This window comes from Pseudophryne corroboree, chromosome 3 (genome assembly GCF_028390025.1).
Source record: "Pseudophryne corroboree isolate aPseCor3 chromosome 3, aPseCor3.hap2, whole genome shotgun sequence".
Classification (NCBI taxonomy): Eukaryota; Metazoa; Chordata; class Amphibia; order Anura; family Myobatrachidae; genus Pseudophryne; species Pseudophryne corroboree.
The window spans coordinates 710,210,815-710,228,712 of record NC_086446.1 but is presented as its reverse complement, the minus strand read 5'-3'; the positions used below and the strand labels follow the sequence as shown (position 1 = coordinate 710,228,712).

At 46.5% G+C, this 17,898-nt stretch overlaps 1 protein-coding gene across 1 annotated transcript in view; it reads right to left on the bottom strand.

The window, feature by feature from the left end:
• LOC135056667 (alpha-2-macroglobulin-like) overlaps positions 1-17,898 on the bottom strand; it is a 502,865-nt gene that overhangs the window by 471,326 nt on the left and 13,641 nt on the right. The window contains exon 2 of the mRNA XM_063962110.1: positions 3,601-3,784. Within this exon, the coding sequence (XP_063818180.1) occupies positions 3,601-3,784 (184 nt within the window). The remainder of the gene's footprint in view (positions 1-3,600; positions 3,785-17,898) is intronic.

Genomic DNA, 17,898 nt, shown 5'->3' with positions numbered 1-17,898 from the left:
ATAAGCTAAGATTCACTCCCAGAGGGCGGCGGCTTAGCGTGTGCAATGCTGCTAAAAGCAGCTTGCGAGCGAACAACTCGGAATGAGGGCCATTAGTCTTGAAAATGGGTGTTTCTGTGCTGTAATTAAGAGGTGATTGCTGAGGCTGCGAACATACATTATGAACAGTGGCTGGAATAAGCTTCCACTTGCAGTTGCATGGGCATTTAGTATATATGTAGTTTGTTTGCTAGTTTATTTATTATTATTTATTAACAGTTTCTTATATAGCGCAGCAAATTCCGTTGCGCTTTACAATTTGGAATAACAATAACAAAATGGGTGATAACAAACAGTCATAGAGGTAGGAAGGCCCTGCTCGCAAGCTTACAATCTATAGGGAAATAGGCATGTGTACATAAGGAAAGGTGCTATCTATTGCATAGAATGAGAAGACATGTGAGGATATGTGTGGACTGTACAGAGTGGATGCAATTTGATAGGAAGGTTTATGAAAGTTATGTGGGCGGTTCTGGAATTTGATACGCTTGCCTAAAGAGGTGAGTTTTCAGGGAACGCTTGAAGGTTTGGAGACTAGAGGAGAGTCTTATTGTGCGTGGTAGGGCATTCCACAGAGTGGGTGCAGCCCGATGAAAGTCCTGCAATCGTGAGTGGGAGCGAGTAATGAGTGTGGATGAGAGACGCAGGTCTTGTGAAGAGCAAAGAGGTCGGGTTGGGAGATATTTTGAGATAAGCGAAGTGATGTACGTTGGTGTAGTTTGGTTAATGGCCTTGTGTGTGAGTAAAAGTATTTTATATTGAATGCGGTAGAGTACAGGTAACCAATGGAGGGACTGACAGAGTGGATCTGCAGACGATGAACATCTAGCGAGGAAGATAAGCCTCGCCGCTGCATTCAGAATGGATTGTAGTGGTGAGAGTCTCGTTTTGGGAAGACCAGTTAGGAGACTATTGCAGTAATCAATGCGGGAGATAATGAGACCGTGGATTAGAGTTTTAGCAGTGTCTTGTGTAAGGTATGGTCGTATTTTGGATATGTTTTTTAATGTGGGGAACATAGGACAGATCAGAGTCAAGGATGACAGCTAGGCAGCGAGCTTGTGGGGTAGGGTAGATAGTCGAGTTTTCAACAGTGATAGAGATATCAGGTTGGTACCTACTATTGGCCGGTGGAAATATAATTAACTCTGTCTTTGAAATATTCAGTTTGAGGTAGCGAGATGTCATCCAGGATGAAATGGCAGAAAGGCATTCAGTGACACGGTCCAGTACAGATAGGGACAAGTCAGGTGAGGATAGGTAGATTTGATAATCATCTGCGTACAGATGATACTGAAAACCAAAAGAGCTGATTAGTTTACCAAGAGATGAGGTATAGATAGAGAAAAGCAGAGGACCCAAGACTGAGCCTTGCGGTACTCCAACTGAAAGAGGTAGTGAAGAGGAGGTAGATTCAGAGAAGCGAACACTGAAGGAGCGATTAGATAGGTAGGATAGGAACCAAGAAAGGGCTGTGTCTTTAAGACCTAGGGATTGTAATGTCTGTATGAGAAGAGAGTGGTCTACAGTGTCAAATGCAGCAGATAGATCTAGAAGAATAAGTAGTGAGTAATGGCCTTAAGACTTCGTAGTGACCAAATCATTAACCACTTTAGTCAGTGCTGTGTCTGTGGAGTGTTGAAAACGGAAGCCTGACTGAAGTGGGTCCAATAAAGTGTATGAATTAAGAAAGTGTGTGAGTCGAGTGTAGGCAAGTCTCTCAAGTACTAAAAAAGATTTGGATCTCCTATCCTCTGCGCTCCCCAAATATATAGATACGTGAAGAAGGGAATAAACCTCTACTTATCTTAGGAGGTCGATATTATTTTCACACGTCCCACCTTCTTCTCGTTAGGTTTTATTATGAGTATTAATAGATGGTGTTATTCCAAAAAGGTCCAACAATTCATGTAAGAGAAAATAAAACACAATCTAGTGTATTACCGTCATACAGATCCCTTCATTGAATAAAAATACAACATGGGTCTATGGATTCAGATCAATAATAAGTGTGATCCACACGTATGTATAAAATACAATTTTTTAATACTAAAAAAGTTCCAATTATCAAGTATGCTTCAGTCACATTGATATATGACACATGTCCACTTTTACATCCAGTAATATGTGAGGGTGGCTTCCTACCAGATTTTGGAGTTTAGAAGTGCTTATAAAAAAGCTGTGCAGATGTCTCAGCAGCCCCAGGGAAAACCAGCTTCAATGGTCAGCACCCCGTCTTCTCCTCGTCTGGTATGTCCGTCACAGATCCTCACCGTTAACCAACGCGTTTCGATCAGATTCGCTGGTCTTTATCGAGGCATAGTCTTAAGTGTAATATGCCTTGATAAAGACCAGCGAATCTGATCGAAACGCGTTGGTTAACGGTGAGGATCTGTGACGGACATACCAGACGAGGAGAAGACGGGGTGCTGACCATTGAAGCTGGTTTTCCCTGGGGCTGCTGAGACATCTGCACAGCTTTTTTATAAGCACTTCTAAACTCCAAAATCTGGTAGGAAGCCACCCTCACATATTACTGGATGTAAAAGTGGACATGTGTCATATATCAATGTGACTGAAGCATACTTGATAATTGGAACTTTTTTAGTATTAAAAAATTGTATTTTATACATACGTGTGGATCACACTTATTATTGATCTGAATCCATAGACCCATGTTGTATTTTTATTCAATGAAGGGATCTGTATGACGGTAATACACTAGATTGTGTTTTATTTTCTCTTACATGAATTGTTGGACCTTTTTGGAATAACACCATCTATTAATACTCATAATAAAACCTAACGAGAAGAAGGTGGGACGTGTGAAAATAATATCGACCTCCTAAGATAAGTAGAGGTTTATTCCCTTCTTCACGTATCTATATATTTGGGGAGCGCAGTGGATAGGAGATCCAAATCTTTTTTAGTATCTGGTTAACCTCATTGGGGTGAGGGTAACGCCCCTTTTTGGATTACCATTCCCCTGCTGCTCTAAAGCGCTTTTTTATACAGGTGTTTCTTTTTCCAAGTCTCTCAAGTAGTTTAGAGAGACAAGGGAGCTGAGAGATAGGGCGGTAGTTTGAGAGAGCATTAGGGTCAGAATTTTGTTTCTTTAAAATGGGAGTAATCACTGCATGCTTGAAGAGTGAAGGAAAAATACCAGTAGAGAGAGAGAGATTACATATGTTAGTTAAGGTAGGGATGAGCACCAGAGACAGAGCTTTACTTATTTGTGAAGGTAAAGGATCAAGAGGAGAGGTAGTGGAGAAGCAGGATGAGAAGAGTGATGATACTTCATCTTCTTTTGTGGGATCAAATGAAGAAAGAGTGCCAGAGGGTTCAGGTAAAGAATGGAGCAGGTCACTGGCTGCCGAAGAGCATACCATTTCATTTCAGATCTTATCAATCTTCTCCTTGAAGTAGGAAGTAGGAAGCAAGATCCTGTGCCTTGATAGTGGCTGGTGGGGTAGGTGAGGGAGGATTCAGAAGTGACTGGTTGTAAAGATTTCACAGCAACAGCTGGCAAACAGACATTTCATGTATGTAAGTTATACTCACCCGGAAAGGGAAACAATGGAAGAAATCCGGGGTGTCTATTTTGTGGTCAACAACAACTTTAACTTGTTCCTCTTTCTGCAGCTCTAGTCTAACGTTAACGTCCCCCTTCAGGCCAAAGAAGGTGATACAAGCTTTCTGCTGGGACTCCTGCATGGACCATGCAGGAACTGTGATCACATACCGCCTGGATAGACACAGGATACACGAAGATCAAGAACACTTATACATTGATGATAAAAACAAAGCGGCTGATACTGCGTGGGGAGCACAGTTAAACCAGCAAATAACTTTGCAGCTTGGCAATACCATGTTGCTCTCGCCTCCCCCCCCCCTCCCCCTCGGCATTCTACTGCTGGGATCTTGTAGTCGATATACTGACCGCCAGGATCCCCAGCTTCGGTAGCCTGTACCCAACCCACAAATGTATTTAGATTTTTGAGGGGTGTGCCCAAACTCAAATTTAGATCGCAGTTTACGAATAAAGTTGTCCAGCATTTGTGGGCTACATGCAAAAGCAGGCTGTATTTACCCTACATGCAAAAACAATAGAGGGGATATCCAATTAGCAGCAGTAATTTACCGCTGCTAATGGATTTGTCTGGGCTATCATAATAGCCCAGATGCTGGCGCTTATCAGGGATTATGCTTTGCGTGTCTCAGGCATGTAAAGCATAATCTCTGATAAACAGTCCTCAGAGCTGCGATAACACATGGGTTCCGGGAACTTATACTGGATCCCATGTGTTATCACCTAAAAAAACAGGACATTTTTTGGCTGAAAAAAAGTGGCCTATAATTGGATAGCCTGATAAACGCCATCGGGATAAAATCTCGATAGTAGCCCCTTTTTTTATGCTGATAATTTTTTTTTTTTAAACATTTCTTTCTTTATTGAAGCATTTCTTTAAATAAAGTAGCAATAAGCACAGTAACATTGTGGATGATAATCAAAGAGAAAAAAAGAAAAGAAAAAAAAAGAAAAACAAAACAAAAAAGACATAACATATCAGTCACATAATATAGTACATGGCGCAAGGAGGAACATAAATGCAGGCAATTTGTACAATATTATAAGGTACCAAGCAACATCTGTAAATGCTCCACAGACCTACAGAGAGACAGGAACACGGCATAACCACTAATCAGCGCTATCAAACGCGATGGGAGGGTCTCTAAGAAAAATCCTGGTTTCATACCAGAGTGTGTTGCGAAAACATAGACTAATGGCCTCTTTAGTGCGAGTAGGAAGTGTTTCAATAAAACTTTCCCATGTTGCGAAAAATGATTCTGTGCGAGATTCTTTTTGAAGTGAGGCCTCCAGCCAATCCATATGACAAATGAAAAATAGTTTGTCTCTAAACATTTCTAGTGTCGGAGCAGAGCTATGGACCCACATTTGCAAGACAGCTTTCCTAGCTGCCGATGAGATTGCCAACAACAATTTTTTAACAGGTTTGGGAACTCTGATACCAGGGGGTGTGACGCCAAATATGGCCCATTCCGGTGTAAGAGGAATGTAATTCACTAAATGTTGGGAGGCAAAGCGCCATACTGCTATCCAGAACCGTCTTAAAAGTGGACAGGCCCAGAAACAGTGATAAAGATCAGCCGAATGATGGCCACATTTGGGGCAAGAAGGATCAGCTAATAGGCCTATCAAGAAACCCCTGTGTGGAGAAATATAAGATCTATGAAAGATATTAAGGTACATTTCTGTGTATTTAGCAGCTGGGAACGTAGCTATTGAAAAATGTAACATGTGCAGTAACCCATCTACATCTAAGTTGGGAAAGTGTTCCAACCATTGGGCTATACCAGTTTTATATAGAGAATGATCTAGTGTGGTATGGAGTTGTTTGTAGTAGAATGAAATAGCCCCTTTGGATTGTTCTGGTCGCATTAATATTTGGTCTAATTGATTTCCCCAATCAGTTGGAGGTATTAGTCTGGAAATTTTACTGACATAATGTTGGGCTTGAAAGAAAGCAAAGTTCTGGGGGCCAATACAAGGGTATTTAGATAAGGCCTCCGCATATGTTAGTGGTTTATGGGATCTAGGGTTAATGAGCTGGCCTATGTTGCAAATTCCTAAAGATGTCCAGTTATTAAAAGAAGAAGCGGCCTCTCCATTTTGAAAACCCGGATTACGTAACAAAGGCAATGTCACAACTGAGGGCCTGAGCTGACGGGAGGCAGCCTCAGTTGTAGGGGCTGAGATGTACCGGAACCTGGGAGGTTGTATCAGACCCCTGGACATGTAAGTAACATGAATAATAACTGCCCGAAGGCGTGACCACGACAACTTGGATAAAAGTCAATGATGTTTATTATGACAACTCCGCAACACAGCAGCAGTAAAAGAAAACGTAAAAGTCAGCAAAGAATAAATACAGTTCCTGGGTACTACAGGATGGCAGGAGCCACAGGGCACTGGTAGTGTGAGATAGTTCTTATGATCTTCTAGATGGAAAGTCCTTACCAGGCCCGACTGTAGCAATGGAGATAACCCAGGATTGTGCCAGCTGGTGTTCCAGGAAAAGCTGGGTTGCTGAAGATAAAACAGCTGCTGTGGATACTGGCTGGAACCAGATTGTTGTTAGCACGGAGTGGATGCTGGCTGGAACCAGTTAAATAATAAATGAACTTGGGAGCGATGAAATATGAACTGAAATGTAGAACTTGAGAGCGGAGAAATAATAATACCGGTGGAGAGTGGTAAAGTGTAGAAAGGACACCGGCCCTTTAAGGGAAGCTGTACTCTGCTGGAAGCTGAGCTGGAAGCAGGTAATGTTGTAGCTGGAAACAGATGAATCCACAATGGATTGGAGAGTCAGGCTACACCGCAGGTGGAATGCTGGTGCGGGTCTCTATGGTGGAAGTCTTGAGACAGGAGCTGGAACCTGGAAGACAATCACAGGAGAGAGACAAACAGGAACTAGGTTTGACAACCAAAGCACTGACGCCTTCCTTGCTCAGGCACAGTGTATTTATACCTGCAGCAAGGAAGGGATTGGCTAGGCAATTATGCAGATTAACAATACTGACAACAGATTGGAGGAAATGATCAGCTGACAGAATCCAAGATGGCTGCGCCCATGCAGACACTTGGAGGGAAGTTTGGTTTGTAATCCATGTGGTAATGAAAACAGTAATGGCGGCGCCGGCCACTGGAGACAGGAGACGCCAGGCTGACAAGTGCACATCCAACCACGCGGACACAGCGGAGGCCGCGGCTGACGTAATCGCCACTCTGACACTCTGCATGCAGAAGCTCAGGGACAGCGGCGGAGGCCGCAGGAGACGCCATGCCAGATGTAATAAGGCGTTACTGTGACAGCGTCTCAGAGAGACAGGAGAGGATGCAGGAATGTGAACATTAGGATAACAGATGGGATCCGGTCCTGGAGCGCTGAGCCAGCCTTAGGAGGCATCTGATGGGTAAGAAATGGCGTCCAGATACCCGGATCGTGACAGCACCCCCCCCTTTAGGAATGGCCCCAGGACACTTCTTTGGCTTTTGAGGAAACTTGGAATGGAATCTCCGGACCAAGGCAGGAGCATGGACATCAGAAGCATTGGTCCATGAACGTTCCTCAGGGCCGTAACCCTTCCAGTCAATAAGATACTGTAGTTGACCGTAACGGTGACGTGAGTCCAGGATCTTGGCCACTTCATACTCAACGCCTCGTTGAGTTTGGACTTTCGGAGTTGGAGGAAGTGAGGAATGAAACCGATTCAAGATCAGCGGTTTCAACAGGGAAACATGGAATGTCCTGGGTATTTTTAAGAAGGGAGGCAACTGGAGTCTGTAAGCAACAGGATTGATGACTTGTTCAATCTTGAAAGGACCGATATAGCGAGGTGCAAACTTCATACTGGGAACTCTTAACCTCAAATTCTTCGTGGATAACCATACCCGATCACCCACCTTGAGAGCAGGAACTGCTCGACGCTTCTTATCCGCAAACTTCTTGTACCTGAACGATGCCTTGAGCAGAGCTGATCGTACGCTCTTCCAGATATTGGCAAACTGATGCAAGGTGATATCCACTGCGGGAACAGAAGTTGCTGGAAGCGGTTGGAACTCAGGAACTTTAGGGTGGAATCCAAAGTTAGTGAAGAATGGTGTTGAAGCAGATGAAGAATGATACTGGTTGTTATGACAGAACTCGGCCCAGGGGAGTAATTGAACCCAGTCATCTTGAGAGGAGGACACATAGATGCGGAGGAAGGCCTCCAAGTCCTGATTCACCCTCTCGGTTTGACCATTGGTCTGAGGATGGTAAGCCGTGGAAAACTTTAGCTTGACTTGGAGGACTTGACATAAACTTCGCCAGAATTTGGCTGTGAATTGAACTCCTCGATCTGAGATAATTTCTTCAGGAAGACCGTGGAGTCGGAAGATCTCTTGTATGAATACTTGAGCCAACTTGGAAGCTGACGGAAGACCGGTGAGAGGAATGAAGTGTGCCATCTTGGTGAACCGGTCAACTACCACCCAGATGGTATTGAACTTGTTGCACATGGGTAAGTCTGTAATGAAATCCATCGACAAGTGGGTCCATGGTCGACGGGGAACGGATAGTGGAACCAGTTGCCCCGCAGGCGACTGGCGGGATACTTTATGTTGGGCACACTTTGGGCAAGATGCAATAAACTCCAAGACGTCCTTTTTCAGAGTTGGCCACCAATAGGACCTAGAGATAAACTCCAGGGTTTTTTGGATACCTGTATGTCCGGCAAAACGGGAAGCATGGGCCCAATGCATGAGCTTCTTCCTTAGCATCGGCTTCACAAAACTTTTCCCTGATGGGGGCGTAGAGTCCATCCCTACCGTGGAGAATGCCAACGGATTTATAATAGGATGCTTGTCTGAAGACTCTGACTCATTTTCTTGCTCCCATGAGCGGGAAAGGGCATCGGCCTTGCGATTCTGAGAGCCCGGACAGAACTGGAGTTTAAAGTCGAACCTGGAAAAGAAAAGTGCCCATCTGGCCTGACGAGGGTTGAGACATTGTGCGCCTTTCAGATATAAAAGGTTCTTGTGGTCTGTAAGTATGGTGATTGAATGAGAAGCTCCCTCCAACAGATACCTCCACTCTTCTAGAGCGAGCTTGATGGCTAGCAACTCCTGGTCGCCAATGGCATAGTTGCGCTCAGCTGGGGAGAACTTCCGGGAGAAGAAACTGCAAGGGTGTAAATGGCCATCTTTAGCCCTCTGAGATAACACCGCTCCTACTCCAACGGAGGAGGCATCCACCTCTAAGATGAAAGGAGAGTCGATGTCAGGCTGTTTCAGAACAGGCGCAGAGATGAACCTTTGTTTTAAAAGATGAAATGCTTGCATGGCTTCTTCAGACCACTTGGACGGGTTAGCACCCTTCTTAGTGAAAGCAGTAATAGGCGCCACAATGGTGGAAATGTCTCGTATAAACTTTCGGTAATAGTTGGCGAACCCTAAGAACCTCTGGACCCCTTTGAGGGTTAAGGGTACCGGCCAATTTTGGATTGCTTGTAGTTTCTCAGGATCCATCTCTAGTCCGGAACCGGACACAATGTACCCTAGAAACGGAATGGACTTGACTTCAAAGACGCATTTCTCTAATTTGCAATAGAGATGATTGACACGGAGACGGGACAGAACCTCTTTAACCCAAAAACGATGTTCCTCTAAATCGTTGGCAAAAATGAGGATATCGTCTAGATAGACCACGACATGACGGTATAGAATGTCTCTGAAGATCTCATTGACAAAATGCTGGAAGACAGCTGGAGCATTGCTCAATCCGAAGGGCATGACGAGGTACTCATAATGTCCGTCACGGGTGTTAAAGGCGGTCTTCCACTCGTCACCCTCACGGATCCGGATGAGATTGTATGCACCTCGCAAGTCCAGCTTTGTAAAGATGGTAGCTCCGCTAACTCTGTCAAAGAGCTCAGTAATCAGGGGTAAAGGATAACGGTTCTTGATGGTAATGTCGTTCAAACCTCTGTAGTCGATGCACGGCCGCAGACCACCATCTTTCTTTTTTACAAAAAAGAAGCCTGCGCCGGCTGGAGAAGAAGAAGGTCGAATGAACCCCTTTGCTAGGTTCTCTTTAATATATTCCTCCATAGAATGCGTCTCAGGCAGAGACAACGGATAAGTTCGGCCTCGAGGTGGAACCTTCCCTGGAACGAGATCAATCGGACAGTCCCATTCTCTATGGGGAGGAAGGATATCAGCAGAAGCTTTACTGAACACATCCGTGAAATCTTGATATGGAGGAGGTGGAACATCAGACGACCTGGGGGAGGAAGAACAGACAGGCAATACTTTAAACAAACATGTCTCAGCACAGGAGGAACCCCATGCCAGGATTTGCGTAGTCGTCCAATCAATTGTAGGATTGTGAAGACGGAGCCATGGAAGGCCCAGGACCACAGGATGTGTGGCTCTTGGAATCACTAAAAAAGAAATAAGTTCGGAATGAAGAACTCCCACTCTCAGACGAACTGGTAGAGTCCTTAAAGAAATGACTGCATCAAAAATTTTGCTGCCATCCACGGCAGTTAAAGAAATGGACGAAGGAAGTCTCTCGGTGGGTAGGGACCACCGTTTAACATAGGCTTCGGTAATAAAGTTCCCAGCTGCTCCGGAATCAAGGAGGGCAATGACGTTCCGATAACGTTGAGCAACTTGAAGCGAGACTGGGAGATTACAATCTTGAGGAGATGGAGAGGAGATCATTACTCCTAGCCGGCCCTCTCCTTGGCGAGCTAGGATTTGGAGTTTCCCGGACGTTTGGGACAGGCATTAATGGTGTGAGACGGAGCTGCACAATAGAGACAGAGAAACTCGGAGAGACGTCTTCGGCGCTCAGCAGGAGTTAAACGGGAACGACCAAGTTGCATGGGCTCATGTTTAGATGGTGACAGTTGACGAGGAGGAGGAGCAGAAGATTTTGGAGCAGATGATCTTCCACGCTCAGTTGTTCTCTCTCTGAAACGTAAATCAACTTTCGTGCAGAGTGAGATTAGCTCATCTAACTTAGAAGGTAAGTCTCTGGTAGCTAACTCATCTTTAATACGCTCAGATAAGCCATGCCAGAATGCAGCATACAGGGCCTCGTCGTTCCATGCCAGTTCGGATGCCAGGATCTGGAACTGTATCAGATATTGTCCTACAGTACGTGACCCCTGCGCGTAAACGGAGAATCTCGGATGAAGCTGAGGTTACCCGGCCTGGCTCGTCGAAGATGCGCCTGAATGTTGACACGAAGGCAGTGTAGGAAGATAGCAGGGTGTCGGACCTCTCCCATAACGGTGATGCCCAATCAAGGGCTGAGCCACTGAGAAGAGAAATAATGTAGGCAATTTTTGTACGGTCACTGGGAAAATTGCCAGGTTGTAGCTCAAACTGAATCTCACACTGGTTGAGAAATCCCCTGCAGAATCTTGGAGATCCGTCAAATTTTGCTGGCGTTGGAAGATGAAGACGTGGAGCAGAAATGGGTAAGGTGGGTGGGGTTATAGCTGGAGTCACTGTGGTTGACGCACCAGACGCGCCTGATCCACGGAGAGTTGTCTGAATCCCATCCAGCCGAGTAGAGAGATCCTGGAGACAGCGGATGATGTGGCCCTGTGCAGCCTCCTGATGTTCTAGTCGGGCTGCCAGTTCTTGCATCGGCCTGGCCGCTTGATCCTGGTCTCCGGCTGGATTCATTAGGTCAGTGCTTACTGTCAAAACTGAGGGCCTGAGCTGACGGGAGGCAGCCTCAGTTGTAGGGGCTGAGATGTACCGGAACCTGGGAGGTTGTATCAGACCCCTGGACATGTAAGTAACATGAATAATAACTGCCCGAAGGCGTGACCACGACAACTTGGATAAAAGTCAATGATGTTTATTATGACAACTCCGCAACACAGCAGCAGTAAAAGAAAACGTAAAAGTCAGCAAAGAATAAATACAGTTCCTGGGTATTACAGGATGGCAGGAGCCACAGGGCACTGGTAGTGTGAGATAGTTCTTATGATCTTCTAGATGGAAAGTCCTTACCAGGCCCGACTGTAGCAATGGAGATAACCCAGGATTGTGCCAGCTGGTGTTCCAGGAAAAGCTGGGTTGCTGAAGATAAAACAGCTGCTGTGGATACTGGCTGGAACCAGACTGTTGTTAGCACGGAGTGGATGCTGGCTGGAACCAGTTAAATAATAAATGAACTTGGGAGCGATGAAATATGAACTGAAATGTAGAACTTGAGAGCGGAGAAATAATAATACCGGTGGAGAGTGGTAAAGTGTAGAAAGGACACCGGCCCTTTAAGGGAAGCTGTACTCTGCTGGAAGCTGAGCTGGAAGCAGGTAATGTTGTAGCTGGAAACAGATGAATCCACAATGGATTGGAGAGTCAGGCTACACCGCAGGTGGAATGCTGGTGCGGGTCTCTATGGTGGAAGTCTTGAGACAGGAGCTGGAACCTGGAAGACAATCACAGGAGAGAGACAAACAGGAACTAGGTTTGACAACCAAAGCACTGACGCCTTCCTTGCTCAGGCACAGTGTATTTATACCTGCAGCAAGGAAGGGATTGGCTAGGCAATTATGCAGATTAACAATACTGACAACAGATTGGAGGAAATGATCAGCTGACAGAATCCAAGATGGCTGCGCCCATGCAGACACTTGGAGGGAAGTTTGGTTTGTAATCCATGTGGTAATGAAAACAGTAATGGCGGCGCCGGCCACTGGAGACAGGAGACGCCAGGCTGACAAGTGCACATCCAACCACGCGGACACAGCGGAGGCCGCGGCTGACGTAATCGCCACTCTGACACTCTGCATGCAGAAGCTCAGGGACAGCGGCGGAGGCCGCAGGAGACGCCATGCCAGATGTAATAAGGCGTTACTGTGACAGCGTCTCAGAGAGACAGGAGAGGATGCAGGAATGTGAACATTAGGATAACAGATGGGATCCGGTCCTGGAGCGCTGAGCCAGCCTTAGGAGGCATCTGATGGGTAAGAAATGGCGTCCAGATACCCGGATCGTGACAGCACCCCCCCCTTTAGGAATGGCCCCAGGACACTTCTTTGGCTTTTGAGGAAACTTGGAATGGAATCTCCGGACCAAGGCAGGAGCATGGACATCAGAAGCATTGGTCCATGAACGTTCCTCAGGGCCGTAACCCTTCCAGTCAATAAGATACTGTAGTTGACCGTAACGGTGACGTGAGTCCAGGATCTTGGCCACTTCATACTCAACGCCTCGTTGAGTTTGGACTTTCGGAGTTGGAGGAAGTGAGGAATGAAACCGATTCAAGATCAGCGGTTTCAACAGGGAAACATGGAATGTCCTGGGTATTTTTAAGAAGTGAGGCAACTGGAGTCTGTAAGCAACAGGATTGATGACTTGTTCAATCTTGAAAGGACCGATATAGCGAGGTGCAAACTTCATACTGGGAACTCTTAACCTCAAATTCTTCGTGGATAACCATACCCGATCACCCACCTTGAGAGCAGGAACTGCTCGACGCTTCTTATCCGCAAACTTCTTGTACCTGAACGATGCCTTGAGCAGAGCTGATCGTACGCTCTTCCAGATATTGGCAAACTGATGCAAGGTGATATCCACTGCGGGAACAGAAGTTGCTGGAAGCGGTTGGAACTCAGGAACTTTAGGGTGGAATCCAAAGTTAGTGAAGAATGGTGTTGAAGCAGATGAAGAATGATACTGGTTGTTATGACAGAACTCGGCCCAGGGGAGTAATTGAACCCAGTCATCTTGAGAGGAGGACACATAGATGCGGAGGAAGGCCTCCAAGTCCTGATTCACCCTCTCGGTTTGACCATTGGTCTGAGGATGGTAAGCCGTGGAAAACTTTAGCTTGACTTGGAGGACTTGACATAAACTTCGCCAGAATTTGGCTGTGAATTGAACTCCTCGATCTGAGATAATTTCTTCAGGAAGACCGTGGAGTCGGAAGATCTCTTGTATGAATACTTGAGCCAACTTGGAAGCTGACGGAAGACCGGTGAGAGGAATGAAGTGTGCCATCTTGGTGAACCGGTCAACTACCACCCAGATGGTATTGAACTTGTTGCACATGGGTAAGTCTGTAATGAAATCCATCGACAAGTGGGTCCATGGTCGACGGGGAACGGATAGTGGAACCAGTTGCCCCGCAGGCGACTGGCGGGATACTTTATGTTGGGCACACTTTGGGCAAGATGCAATAAACTCCAAGACGTCCTTTTTCAGAGTTGGCCACCAATAGGACCTAGAGATAAACTCCAGGGTTTTTTGGATACCTGTATGTCCGGCAAAACGGGAAGCATGGGCCCAATGCATGAGCTTCTTCCTTAGCATCGGCTTCACAAAACTTTTCCCTGATGGGGGCGTAGAGTCCATCCCTACCGTGGAGAATGCCAACGGATTTATAATAGGATGCTTGTCTGAAGACTCTGACTCATTTTCTTGCTCCCATGAGCGGGAAAGGGCATCGGCCTTGCGATTCTGAGAGCCCGGACAGAACTGGAGTTTAAAGTCGAACCTGGAAAAGAAAAGTGCCCATCTGGCCTGACGAGGGTTGAGACATTGTGCGCCTTTCAGATATAAAAGGTTCTTGTGGTCTGTAAGTATGGTGATTGAATGAGAAGCTCCCTCCAACAGATACCTCCACTCTTCTAGAGCGAGCTTGATGGCTAGCAACTCCTGGTCGCCAATGGCATAGTTGCGCTCAGCTGGGGAGAACTTCCGGGAGAAGAAACTGCAAGGGTGTAAATGGCCATCTTTAGCCCTCTGAGATAACACCGCTCCTACTCCAACGGAGGAGGCATCCACCTCTAAGATGAAAGGAGAGTCGATGTCAGGCTGTTTCAGAACAGGCGCAGAGATGAACCTTTGTTTTAAAAGATGAAATGCTTGCATGGCTTCTTCAGACCACTTGGACGGGTTAGCACCCTTCTTAGTGAAAGCAGTAATAGGCGCCACAATGGTGGAAATGTCTCGTATAAACTTTCGGTAATAGTTGGCGAACCCTAAGAACCTCTGGACCCCTTTGAGGGTTAAGGGTACCGGCCAATTTTGGATTGCTTGTAGTTTCTCAGGATCCATCTCTAGTCCGGAACCGGACACAATGTACCCTAGAAACGGAATGGACTTGACTTCAAAGACGCATTTCTCTAATTTGCAATAGAGATGATTGACACGGAGACGGGACAGAACCTCTTTAACCCAAAAACGATGTTCCTCTAAATCGTTGGCAAAAATGAGGATATCGTCTAGATAGACCACGACATGACGGTATAGAATGTCTCTGAAGATCTCATTGACAAAATGCTGGAAGACAGCTGGAGCATTGCTCAATCCGAAGGGCATGACGAGGTACTCATAATGTCCGTCACGGGTGTTAAAGGCGGTCTTCCACTCGTCACCCTCACGGATCCGGATGAGATTGTATGCACCTCGCAAGTCCAGCTTTGTAAAGATGGTAGCTCCGCTAACTCTGTCAAAGAGCTCAGTAATCAGGGGTAAAGGATAACGGTTCTTGATGGTAATGTCGTTCAAACCTCTGTAGTCGATGCACGGCCGCAGACCACCATCTTTCTTTTTTACAAAAAAGAAGCCTGCGCCGGCTGGAGAAGAAGAAGGTCGAATGAACCCCTTTGCTAGGTTCTCTTTAATATATTCCTCCATAGAATGCGTCTCAGGCAGAGACAACGGATAAGTTCGGCCTCGAGGTGGAACCTTCCCTGGAACGAGATCAATCGGACAGTCCCATTCTCTATGAGGAGGAAGGATATCAGCAGAAGCTTTACTGAACACATCCGTGAAATCTTGATATGGAGGAGGTGGAACATCAGACGACCTGGGGGAGGAAGAACAGACAGGCAATACTTTAAACAAACATGTCTCAGCACAGGAGGAACCCCATGCCAGGATTTGCGTAGTCGTCCAATCAATTGTAGGATTGTGAAGACGGAGCCATGGAAGGCCCAGGACCACAGGATGTGTGGCTCTTGGAATCACTAAAAAAGAAATAAGTTCGGAATGAAGAACTCCCACTCTCAGACGAACTGGTAGAGTCCTTAAAGAAATGACTGCATCAAAAATTTTGCTGCCATCCACGGCAGTTAAAGAAATGGACGAAGGAAGTCTCTCGGTGGGTAGGGACCACCGTTTAACATAGGCTTCGGTAATAAAGTTCCCAGCTGCTCCGGAATCAAGGAGGGCAATGACGTTCCGATAACGTTGAGCAACTTGAAGCGAGACTGGGAGATTACAATCTTGAGGAGATGGAGAGGAGATCATTACTCCTAGCCGGCCCTCTCCTTGGCGAGCTAGGATTTGGAGTTTCCCGGACGTTTGGGACAGGCATTAATGGTGTGAGACGGAGCTGCACAATAGAGACAGAGAAACTCGGAGAGACGTCTTCGGCGCTCAGCAGGAGTTAAACGGGAACGACCAAGTTGCATGGGCTCATGTTTAGATGGTGACAGTTGACGAGGAGGAGGAGCAGAAGATTTTGGAGCAGATGATCTTCCACGCTCAGTTGCTCTCTCTCTGAAACGTAAATCAACTTTCGTGCAGAGTGAGATTAGCTCATCTAACTTAGAAGGTAAGTCTCTGGTAGCTAACTCATCTTTAATACGCTCAGATAAGCCATGCCAGAATGCAGCATACAGGGCCTCGTCGTTCCATGCCAGTTCGGATGCCAGGATCTGGAACTGTATCAGATATTGTCCTACAGTACGTGACCCCTGCGCGTAAACGGAGAATCTCGGATGAAGCTGAGGTTACCCGGCCTGGCTCGTCGAAGATGCGCCTGAATGTTGACACGAAGGCAGTGTAGGAAGATAGCAGGGTGTCGGACCTCTCCCATAACGGTGATGCCCAATCAAGGGCTGAGCCACTGAGAAGAGAAATAATGTAGGCAATTTTTGTACGGTCACTGGGAAAATTGCCAGGTTGTAGCTCAAACTGAATCTCACACTGGTTGAGAAATCCCCTGCAGAATCTTGGAGATCCGTCAAATTTTGCTGGCGTTGGAAGATGAAGACGTGGAGCAGAAATGGGTAAGGTGGGTGGGGTTATAGCTGGAGTCACTGTGGTTGACGCACCAGACGCGCCTGATCCACGGAGAGTTGTCTGAATCCCATCCAGCCGAGTAGAGAGATCCTGGAGACAGCGGATGATGTGGCCCTGTGCAGCCTCCTGATGTTCTAGTCGGGCTGCCAGTTCTTGCATCGGCCTGGCCGCTTGATCCTGGTCTCCGGCTGGATTCATTAGGTCAGTGCTTACTGTCACAACTGAGGGCCTGAGCTGACGGGAGGCAGCCTCAGTTGTAGGGGCTGAGATGTACCGGAACCTGGGAGGTTGTATCAGACCCCTGGACATGTAAGTAACATGAATAATAACTGCCCGAAGGCGTGACCACGACAACTTGGATAAAAGTCAATGATGTTTATTATGACAACTCCGCAACACAGCAGCAGTAAAAGAAAACGTAAAAGTCAGCAAAGAATAAATACAGTTCCTGGGTATTACAGGATGGCAGGAGCCACAGGGCACTGGTAGTGTGAGATAGTTCTTATGATCTTCTAGATGGAAAGTCCTTACCAGGCCCGACTGTAGCAATGGAGATAACCCAGGATTGTGCCAGCTGGTGTTCCAGGAAAAGCTGGGTTGCTGAAGATAAAACAGCTGCTGTGGATACTGGCTGGAACCAGACTGTTGTTAGCACGGAGTGGATGCTGGCTGGAACCAGTTAAATAATAAATGAACTTGGGAGCGATGAAATATGAACTGAAATGTAGAACTTGAGAGCGGAGAAATAATAATACCGGTGGAGAGTGGTAAAGTGTAGAAAGGACACCGGCCCTTTAAGGGGAGCTGTACTCTGCTGGAAGCAGGTAATGTTGTAGCTGGAAACAGATGAATCCACAATGGATTGGAGAGTCAGGCTACACCGCAGGTGGAATGCTGGTGCGGGTCTCTATGGTGGAAGTCTTGAGACAGGAGCTGGAACCTGGAAGACAATCACAGGAGAGAGACAAACAGGAACTAGGTTTGACAACCAAAGCACTGACGCCTTCCTTGCTCAGGCACAGTGTATTTATACCTGCAGCAAGGAAGGGATTGGCTAGGCAATTATGCAGATTAACAATACTGACAACAGATTGGAGGAAATGATCAGCTGACAAAATCCAAGATGGCTGCGCCCATGCAGACACTTGGAGGGAAGTTTGGTTTGTAATCCATGTGGTAATGAAAACAGTAATGGCGGCGCCGGCCACTGGAGACAGGAGACGCCAGGCTGA